Here is an 11,489-nt window from a genome sequence, read left to right on the forward strand (position 1 = left end):
TTTAGGGGAGAATTTCCCCAGGAAGGATTTCATTTCAACAATGAAAATCTTGTAGTCACAAAAAGAAGAGGAAAAGTGAGAATTGTTTGAAGATACCAATTAAAGTATACAGGGAAGTATGCTGACCAACTTCAGTCCTAAATAAAGACATCTAAAGGAGATGAAAGCAAGGACAAGACTAGAGAGTGATAGGAGTGATATAGCTAATGAGGAAGTAGTGGGATTATTTTATGGTTATTTAGTTTTTTCTCTTCAATTATTATGAAACTGACAAACAGCACAAAGCATGAACATTTCCACATACAAAGAATTGAAAAAGACGATTGTGTGTGAAAATATGAATTGTTTATTATGTAAAACTTTTTAAAATTATGTATTAAATTTAACATGATAGTTTCAGTATATCCCTGCTTGTCTATTGTCCCTTCTGAGCTACCTCTTGCTGTCTTTTAAATCACATGCATCCCTTAAGATTCTTGACCTTTTTGTTCCTTCAGATAGATTTTTTCTTATTATATAAAGTAATTCTTTGCTAGTTTAGAAAGCAGTATAACTTTGAAGAGTAAAGTGAATGTTTTACTTGAGATTCAGTGTGGTTAATTATTTATTAGCTTTACTTTGAGCAATTAAATACAATTATTTATGATACACAGAGAACACTAGTATAAGGTCAGGGAGATAGCAAGTAGATCCTCAAGAACTATTTATGTGAAATACTAAACCTTTAATGTTATGAGAACTGCTCCCTTTCTCTTTTACCAATTCATGTCTCCCTCAAGTTTCATGTGACCAGTGGGGCCTGGTGAACAGGAACATGTTCTGATCTTTCAGAAATCTCTGACGTTCGAAGACGTGGTGGTGGACTTCACCTGGGAGGAATGGGGACTGTTGGAGCCTGCTCAGAAGGACCTGTTCAGGGACGTGATGCTGGAGAACTATGAGAACTTTATCTCCCTAGGTAAGGAAGGCTCTTTTTCCTGAATCATCTGGCCATTGGGATATCTTTGCATTTTGACTTTCTAAAGGAAAGCGTGAAATACTTTGCTGAGCTTTGACTTGGTGTGCAGGGATGTTCTCATGAATATGTACATTGTGGGAAGATTAAAAAATTCTAAGCCACAGCTTTACTGTGTTGTTTCTGAGGCTACAATTTATCTAGTGTTTGTTCGCCCAGGTCAAAGACTCTGCTGGAGTCTTGTTATAGCTACATGAGGAAAGACATGAAAAGCTTCCACCTTCTTCATGGGGAGAGTTTCAAGAACGATATATTTCTTTTGAGTCTAAATAAAACCGTTTCATCCATTCCCCTTCCTTAATTGGAGTACTATGAAGAGCATTCTTCAGAGATTTTTCCTAGAGCACTCTCTATTCTTCAAAGAAAAGGAAGTTTAAGTTGAATTCTGAGACTTTTTTCTGTGCTCAGCACTTTTCCAACTATTTCTTCATGTTTAGGGCTTCCAGGTTCCAATTCAGATGTGATCTCCCATTTGGAGAGAAGAGAAACACCATGGCTGCCAGATGGAGAAGTCCCAAGAAACTCTTCCCTAGGTGAGTGGGGGAAAAAATAAAGCAATACCCCTAAAACCCAAGCAGATGGTTATGATTGCAAGCAATACCTCAACTAATCAGTAAGGATGCATTATCTTTTTTTAAATACAGTTTGACTGTTTCAGTTGGCCAAAACCTGTCCTCTTTCCACTTTCCAATTGAGAATGAATGAATACACACAGACACACACACATATCGATGTCTCATTTAAGTCTCAGAGTCTTTTACCTCTCTCTCAAGAAGTGGTTGGCATGTTTCATCATTAGTCTTCTGGAACTGTGATTAGTCATTATGCTGATCAGAGATCCTAAGTCTTGAAAAGTTATTTGTCTTTACAATATTGTTGTCATCGTAGAAATTATTCTCCTAGTTCTATTAACTTTACTCTGCATCATTTCAAACAAGTCTTCCCACGTTTCTTTGGAACCATCCTTTTCATAATTTCTTATGACATAACAATGTTCCATCACTTTCATAGATCATAACTTGTTAAATCATTCCCCAAATTTATCATTATTCATTCAAGTTTACCTTTTTATGTTTCTCTTCAGTCCTGTGTTTGAACTTCAAAGTTTCTATGATGCTCTGATCTTTTTATTAGAAATGCTTGGAAGTCCTCTATTTCATTAAAACTCCATTTTCCTCCCCATAAGATTATATTTAGTTTTTCTGGGTAACTTATTCTTGGTTGCAAGCCTAATTTTGCTTTGCCTTCTGGAATATTGTATTCATTCAGCCAGTTATTAAGCATTTATTCAGTGTCAGTTATGTGCCAGGCACTGTTCTAAGAGCTAGGAATATACAATAGAACCTCAGTTTACGAATTTAATTTGTTCCGAGATTCTGTTCGTCAAGCTATTTGTATTGCAAAGCTAATTTTCTCATAGGAAATAATGTAAACCTGGATGATCGGTACCACATCCCCAAAAATATTCATATAAAAATAATTATTTATAATTTCAAGTAAGTTTTTTGTCCCTAATGTACCTGAAACACAATAGCAATGATTAGCACACAATATAAACTAAAAATAAAACAAATTAACCTGCACTTTACCTTTGAGAAGAATTGTGGCTGGCGTGAGGGAGATGAAAGGTAGGAGGAGGAGGAAGGGTTATTGCTTGGAAGGAGAATCTCCTTCCATGAGAACATTGGGGATTTCAATATCAGGAGTGTTCTTTCTTATGCTACTTTCACTAAAAGTAAGACTAACACTACTGCCTTCACTTATTTTTCGTTTTTTAGAATCACTTTCATGTTTCGACTCACTGATTTTTTTTTCTTTACATTTGCTTCTGACTAGGAATCTATCTAACGACATTTGTTTTTGATGTTTTTTCAGAATGTCATGGAAATGTGACATTGCATTATTGTTAAAAATATTCATGGCTCTCATTGCTACAGCTTTATTTGGGTGATGTTTTTCAACAAAATTTTGCACTTTTCCCCACATCTGATAAACCTCCCTGATCTCACTTGACATGAGGGATGTTCGTACTGTGAATTTTTGTTCATCCTGCAAGACATATCTTGCAAAAAATTTTTCCTCCTCCAGCGAAGCATATCAGGTTACTCTTAAACTGAGGTTCTACTGTAAATAAAGGCAAAAGACAATCCCTGCCCTAGAGGAGCTTGCAATATAATGAGGGAGACAACATGAAAACAACTATATATAAGCAAGCTATTTACAGGACAAATAGGAAATAAAGAGTGGAATGAAGGCACTAGAATTAAGAAGTATTGGGAAAGGCTTCCTGTAGATGGGATTTTAGTTGGGACTTGAAGGAAGCCAGGAAAGTCAAGAGTTACAGATGAGGAGGGAGCGTTCTCCTTTCCTTTATATTAGCTGCTAAATCATGAATGATCCTGACTATGGCTCTTCAGTACTTGAATTCTTCTTTTTTTCTGGCTTTTTGCAGTGTTTTTCTTTGACTTGTACACTCAAGATTTTGGCTAGAATGCTCTTGGGAGGTGTTAGAGAAGTAGGAGCATTGTCAAGAGAGTGATCAGGATTTTCAAAATATTGGAGACCATGTACATAATCCTTGGATTGATTGAATGACTTGGTTTAGACTGGGAACAGGAAGACTGGAAGGGACATAGTAACTGTCTCCAAATATTTGAAGGGCCATAGTGTGGAAGACAGACTAAATTAATTCTGCTTTATCCAAAGGGAAGAACTAGAAACAATGAGTAGAAGTTTTGGAAAGGTGACCTTAGGCTTAGTATAAAGGACTTTTCTTCTTGACATTTCAAGCTATCTGCAAGAGGAATGGGTGGTGGTTCTCTCTCAGTGGAGGCCTTTAAACATAAACTAATTGACCACTCATTAACCATAGAGAGCAGATTATTTTCTACTGGCTTTCTTCCCTTCTCTCTTCAACCTAAGCAGGAGAAAACAATTTGTGATTACCAGTTAAAATGTAATCAACATATAGAATCTCAGTAGGTAATGAAGGCTTGTTATAGAAGGAATCTTGGTTATGTACAGATGTGCAAATTTTTGGCTTAATGCAAAGAAAAATTTCCCAAGAATCAGAGATGTCTAAAAGCGTGATGAGCTATCTCAGGCAGTAGTGGGTTCCCCAGGTCTCTATGTGAAGGCTCTGTAACTACTTGTCAGCTCTATTTTAGAGGAAATCCTTATTCATATGAGAGTCAGGCTAGAAGTCTTCTCAAATCCCTAAGATTCTGTGAAACTTTGTGATTTTCTTCCTTAACACCTGACTATCTTGATTTCACCTCTGTCTTCTTTATTGTATCCTCTATTTCCCAAAACATTTCTTTCCAACTTTAGGCATCCCTTCACAGCTCTGCCTCCATTTTTCTCCTCTTTTCTTTTCTTCAAATATTTCCTCCAATCTTTTGGCTTTAATTATCCCATCTCTTCTCACTTCTCTATTGGCAATGTCTTCAACTCTCACTGGTTCAATTATCAGATATGAGGAGGACTCTCATATCTATGAATCTATCCCTAATGTCTCTCCTCATCTCCAGTCTCACATCTCTACCTTCTTGCTTAGATGTATGTTTCCACCTGGATATCCCATTGACATTTCAGACTCAGTACATCCAAAGCAGAGACCATGACTTCCTGAAAAGTTGCTCCTTCTCCAAAGTTCTCTGTTTATGTTGTGTTCATCACAATTCCTTCATTCAAATTTGTAATTTGAGAGTTGTCTTTGACTCTTCTCTCTCCTTTAAGCCCTATCACTTCCCTATTCAATCATTTGACAAGTGTAGTTGAGACCATATCCATCTTCTTTACTCATGTGGCCACCACCCTTGCTTAGGCCCTTGTCCCCTCTTGCTTGGAATATAAGTAAATCCTCCTTAATTTGTTTCCCTTCTTCCCTTCCTCTAAACAGGAGTAACAATAATCTTCCTAAATTTCCCAAGCAAGTCTGTTCTTGTTACTTTGGTGCTCAAAAGCCTCCAGTCATTTCCTTCCTGCCTTTCCTAGGCAGGACTTTATCCTGGAAGGATCCAGGATAAAACACAAGATCCTCATCTGGCAGTTAGAGTCTTCCTTCAATCTGGCTCTAGCCTATTTTCCAGCCTTAGTTCACACTCTATTCCTTCATACATTCTTCATTCCAGCCAAATGGCACAAACTCATCATTTGTTCTCCCAGTTTTGGCACATTTACTCTGAATATACTGCCTACTCGTTCTTGCCTCCGAGAATCATCATCTTCCTTAAAGATTCAGCTGATATCTTACTTCTGTGATTCTTTCCCAGATTCTTTCTGGTTATTAATGTTTTTACTCTTCCCAAATTACCTTGTACATACTTATTTTTTAAAATGTTCTATCTTAGGCACATTGTTTGAACTTAATAAACTTTTGTTGACTGACCAATCCCTCCTAGCTCTTTCTTGAAGTCGTCAGCTGTTTTTGGTATTGTTGGTACTAACCGTGGTACCCAACTTTTTAGATATAAATAAGCAGTTTCATTCCTCACCTTCCCCTTTGAATTTAAAGCCATTTCAGTTAGATTTCCAAATTTTCAGGAGAATCATGCTGTAACAACAATGTTGCTAGCTGCTGTTGTGGAGGTGAAAGACCAACACAAGACCAACAACAAAAGCACATAGGAAGGCTGCTAGCACAGGTTCTTTGATCTGCTTTTCTAAAGAGAGCAACATTAAGGGGTTAACAATCTCACTTTAATTAAACATACATATACCATTCACTTAGTTCAGGCGAAAAAGCCGGTACTCTGAACTTCAGAGAGAATACAAACAGAAATTACAAGCATACATTATATAAACAGAGCAAATAAACATGAATCAGCAGACAGGCTTCTAGCTGTCTGTCCAAGCAATACACAAACTGTTGCCAGAGAGAGAAGCACCAACATCTGGGTTTTCAAAGCTGGGGTGGGAGGGGTGCCCCTACAGCTACCCAGAGTCTCATCTGGCCAAATCACCAACACTCTTCCAATGAGTGTGCCCCTCAAAGGCAAAACACCAGCCTCTGAGTGTGTGTGTGTGTGTGTGTGTGTGTGTGTGTATAGATATATATATATATATCTCTCTCTCTCTATACTCTATATATATATATATATACATATATATATATATACACACACACTTCTTCTGGGTCAAAGGGCATCACAACCATGTGATGCAAACCCATGTGAACTAGGCCTTCCCATCAAAGACTCCCAATTCAATAAAAGATTCCTTAGTGCTCTCCAAAACAAAGATAACAAAAAGTCCACTTTGCTTGCCATTACATTTGAAAGGCAAGACTCAGCAAAGGTATTTGACTGTTTTAGCATTTCAAAAGAGAAGACAACAAAAATGTCCCGTGCTAATTACCATGACACATGCTTAGTATGTCTTCTTGAGTACATACAATTCCTGGCCAAGATATGATCATTACTTTATTTTACTCTAGTCCAGAGATACAAACTGTTTCTCAGATACCATCTTCTTAACCACATATTCAGTTTCCCAAATTTTTTTGCCTTGGAAGCCTTGCCTTTTATTGGCTTCACTAATGAGAACACCACCTGTACATATAAAGTCTTTGGTTCTTTGCTCTGGATTTAATGATCTCTAATAATGCTTTCTAATTTCCTGCTGTAAATATCATTTGTCACTATGTGGTTTAGCCAGAACTGGGTAGTAGGGATCAGTTCTTTCTTAGGAGTTTCCCAAGTATAAGTAATTGGTGGTCCTTCTTCCTTTTCTTCTCAGTGTTCACATTCTTCTACCCTACAACCTCATGATGTGATTCTGCTGGATGAATGTTTGTTGATTGATTGTGACAGACAGACAAGCGTGACTCTCTGTAAGCATGTTACTTTCCACTTTTGCTGGAGTGAGATGATCAACCCTTACTCCTCTTTCATTTTTGATAATCTTGTGGCCAGGTCCCAGCTACTTAGACTGGTTTCTTCACCAATTCCTGATAGGATTGCCTAAAGGAATTTGTAATTATATTTATCTTCCTACCTTTCTAGGCAGGACTCTAGGTAATCCATTTACCTTGAATGGTGATTAACAGCTTCCTGCTCAAGGCCACCATCTTGTCTCTGAATACACAATTTGTCTATATCTCCATTTAAATATTTCCAGAACCAAATTGAAAATTCTAATTATGGTCTGGCTAGAGCAGAGTTCAATTAAGACTTATTTTATGTGATCTCAACACTATACATCTTTTATCATAGCCTAAAATTATTTTATCATATTATAGTTATATAATGTATAATTACATTATCCATTACATAATTATATTATTTTTAGTGACCACAATATATTGTTGATTCCTTTTAAAAATTAAAAAGTGATTTTATTGCTGCATTTGGTTTTTAGCATTACCAAAAATTTCCTTAGTATCTCTCCTTTCAGAGAGCCATGTCATAGAACAAATATTTTCAAAGGCAAAGAAAAAAGGAAAAAAAATCCTAAAAGCAAATCAATATACTGAAAAGTTTGAAAAATATGCAATATGCCACATTTATAGACCTCCCACTTTTGCAAAAGTGTAGGGATAGAGCCGTCTTCTCATATCTCTTCTTTGGGAGACATGCTTGTTCTCCCTTTTGATTTTTTTGTTGTAGTTTATTGTTATAGTCATAGTAAATTTTGTTTTCTTTGCTCACTTCATTCTGCATCAGTTCATGTTGAGCTATACATTCCTTTCTATATTCATCATATTCAATCATTTCTTATGGCAATGAGATGGAATATTCCATTACATTCATGTACCACAATTTGTTTAGCAGTTCCCCAATTGATGAACTTTTACTTCGTTTCCTGTTTTTTGCTGTCACAAAAAGTATTGATGAATACTTTTATGCTTTCATCTAAGTTGTTGATAGTTTTTGAACAGATCAAGTCTCACTCCTGAAGGCTAGAATGTAATCCAGATGGACAAAATCCTTTATTCAGGACTTTGTCAGGAATGTTTTTCAGCTAGTTCTAAAGTCAAGTAAGCTGTACTACTAAACAGACCACATTTCTTCATCTTATGGAAAAAGATTTCTTTAAATATTTTTGAAAATGGATTGCTATGTATATCTATATCCCTCATATGGCTTATTGATAAAGAAAATGAGCTTTGTTTTGCCTGGTCTATTCCTATTGAATCAATGATAGGTTTTAAGGATTGACAGTTCTATAAATGTTCACAAGCCTTGTGTTTGAAAATAGGTAGCCTAGTTTTGCCAGGCACTTCAGGTTTAGAACTCTATATTTTCCAGAATTAATTTGTTTTTCTGTTGTTATAATTTGGACACTTATGAAATTTTGGGCTGCTAGATGCTGTGTTACTGGCTTCAGTTCCCTTGAAATGAGTGTTTGTTCTACCTGTCTCACAGTGATCATAATTATCATTGATGAAATGGAGTGATGCTAGAATCTTATAAATGAGACTTCCTTTCAGCATAGAGGGAATTGAGTTGGTATTGAATACTGATTTTTTTTTCTCCCTAGATTTTTTTCATGAATGTAATGCATTTGGAAGAAAATGTAGCCTGGGGTTGATCCTCATTCCACAACAGAGAGTTTCTATTGGAAAAGATCTCCATAATTATGATACACTTGGAAAAAGCTTCAAGAAATTTTCAGACCTAATTAGACATAATAATAAAAAAAGCTCTTTAAGGGAGAAACTTTGTAAATATAGTAAATCCAAGAAGACTTTCATTTACCACTCAAAACAAATTCATTGTCACAGAACATGCGCTCAAGAAAAATACTCTAAAAATGAGAGATTTAGCGAATCCTCCAGGAGCAATTCATGCCTTATAGTACATCAAAGAATTCATGCTAAGGAGAAACCATTTGAGTGTAACAAATGTGAGAAAGCATTCAGCAGTAATCAAAACCTATCCCGACATCAAAGAATTCATACTGGAGAAAAACCATTTGAATGTAGTGAATGTGGAAAAGCTTTCAGCAGTAACCAATGTCTAATTGAACATCAAACAATTCATACTGGAGAGAGACCCTATAAATGTAATGAATGTGAGAAAGCCTTTAGCTGTAAGGGAAACCTTTATGTACATAAGAGAATTCACAGTGGAGAGAAACCCTACATGTGTAATGAGTGTGGGAAAGCCTTCAATCAGCAGGGACACCTTAAAATACATGAGATAATTCATACTGGAAGGAAGCCCTTTGAATGTAATATATGTGGGAAGGCTTTCAGCAATAAACAGTACTTGGGCCAACATAAAAAAATTCATACTGGAGAGACTCCCTATAAATGTAATGAATGTGGGAAAACCTTCTGCCACAATTCACACCTTAATAGACATAAAATAATTCATACTAGAGAAAAACCATTTGAATGTAATGAATGTGGGAAAGGCTTCAGGCAGAGCTCATCCCTAATGCAGCATCAAAGAATTCATACTGGAGAGAAACCTTACAAATGTAACGAGTGTGGAAAAACCTTCAGGCAGAAGGGACATCTTGAGACACATAACATGATTCATACAGGTGAGAAACCCTTTGAATGTCATGAATGTGGAAAAGCCTTCAGCAGTAATAATTATCTGTTTCAACATCAAAGAATCCATACTGGAGAGAAGCCTTATAAATGTAATGAATGTGGGAAAGCTTTCTGCACTAATTCACGACTTAAAGCACATAAGGTAATTCATCCTGGAGAGAGACCCTTTGAATGTAATGAATGTGGGAAAGGCTTCAGGTTCAGCTCAGGTCTTACGCAACATAAGAGAAGTCATACTGGAGAGAAACCTTATAAATGTAATGAGTGTGGGAAAGGCTTTAAGCAGAGCTCATACCTTATGCAACATGAGAGAATTCATACTGGAGAGAAACCCTATGAATGTAATGAATGTGGGAAAGCATTTAGCAGGAAGGGAAATCTCAATACACATAAGAGAATTCATACTGGAGTGAAACCGTATTCATGTAATGAATGTGGGAAAGCCTTCAGGCATAAGGGAAACCTTAATATACATAAGAAAATTTATACTGAAGAGAAAACGTTTGAGTGCAATGAAGGTAGAAGAAATTAATTGTAGGTTAAACTTGCCAACATATGAAAAAATTCAGAGTACATAGAAATCCTTTAGATATAAGGAATTTGGGGAAACCATCTTGTGAAACTCAACTTTTAAGAAACATGAAATTCATACTAGCAGAATCCCTATGACTAATAAATGTGAGAAAGCCTTCAGCTGGAAAGAAAACCTTAAACCACATAAGAAAACATTCTTGAGAGAAAATTTTTGTTGTAATGAATGTGGGAAAGCTTTCAAATGGTGTGGAACCCTTGGGAAACACAATATAATCCAGTAAAGAAATACTTTTAATGTAAGGAATATGTAAGAAGCTTCTTGAGAAGGCAGAACTCATTATGCAATAGAGCTTTCATAATGATTATCGTAATTTCATTTTGACAAATGTGGGACCATAAAAGACTTTGTATTGGAGAGAAACCCCTTGAATATAATGAATATGGGAAAGTCTTTAGGATGAGGCAAATCTTTGCTAACAATAAAAGTATCCTCAAATGTAGAGAATTAAAAAAATGTATCCAGGAATGTCTTTAGCAAGAAGAGAAAGAAATTAAGAACATCATGTGATAATTCATACTGGTCAGAATATCCATAAATGTAATGAAGTGATAAATAAATGTATTTCAAACTCATTAGAGACTTTGTCCTAGAGCACATTTAGGGTTACTACTGTACAAGATAAATTAATATAAAAGTTTCAGAAAATTTCCCAGAATTTCAGTTTCAGAGTTTGAAGTGGCTTTTGAAGCCATCTAATTCAACTTTATCTGAAAAAGAATATGATTTACTATATGCGACAAATTATCCAGTCATTTTAAAGTATCTCTAATGGTGTGTGTGTGTGTGTGTGTGTGTGTGTGTGTTGGAGGAGAGATACTTATTAGTCCCCCCCCAAATAATTTCTTCCATTTTTAGAGAACACCAATAATTAGGAAGTGTTTTTTTCTTACATTAACCTTAAACTTCCATTGCACTTAGTTACACCCTTTGGGGTCAAAGAGAGTAAGGATAATCCTTCTTTACCATAACAGCCCTTCAGGTCCAATATGCTGCTTCTTAGATACATCCTCATGTGAAATAAACCGTAGGCCTTCGTTGCCATCTCTCATTTTCCTCCTCTAGATACTGTTTGGCTCATCATTGTCTTTTTCAAAATGTGCCTAGAAATGAACATTGTGTTCTAGATGTGTTCTGACCTGGGCACAGTGCAGCAAGCATATTATCTGCCTTATGCAGCCAAAGTTTGAATTTGATTTTTTTTCCTTTTTGTCTACTCTTTAAAGCTTACAATCCCCTAAAATTTCCAGATCTTTTTTTAGGTCAATTGTTGTCTAACCATATTTCCCCTACTTTGTACAATTGATGTTTTGAATCCAAATGTAAGACATTTATCACTATTAAATTTCAATTGATTCCAGTGATCTAGCCTATCA

The 11,489-nt window shown here is 35.9% G+C and overlaps 1 protein-coding gene across 1 annotated transcript in view; it reads left to right on the forward strand.

Annotated features, from left to right (window-relative positions):
• Positions 1-10,574, forward strand: part of LOC118841599 (zinc finger protein 420-like) — a 65,773-nt gene extending 55,199 nt beyond the window's left edge. Inside the window, exons 7-9 of the mRNA XM_036749152.1 lie at positions 8,880-9,123; positions 9,208-9,467; positions 9,552-10,574. Coding sequence (XP_036605047.1) covers positions 8,880-9,123; positions 9,208-9,467; positions 9,552-10,053 — 1,006 coding nt within the window. The 3' untranslated portion in view covers positions 10,054-10,574. The remainder of the gene's footprint in view (positions 1-8,879; positions 9,124-9,207; positions 9,468-9,551) is intronic.
• Positions 10,575-11,489: the final 915 nt, after the last annotated feature.

The sequence above is a fragment of the Trichosurus vulpecula genome, chromosome 3 (assembly GCF_011100635.1).
Source record: "Trichosurus vulpecula isolate mTriVul1 chromosome 3, mTriVul1.pri, whole genome shotgun sequence".
Taxonomy (NCBI): Eukaryota; Metazoa; Chordata; class Mammalia; order Diprotodontia; family Phalangeridae; genus Trichosurus; species Trichosurus vulpecula.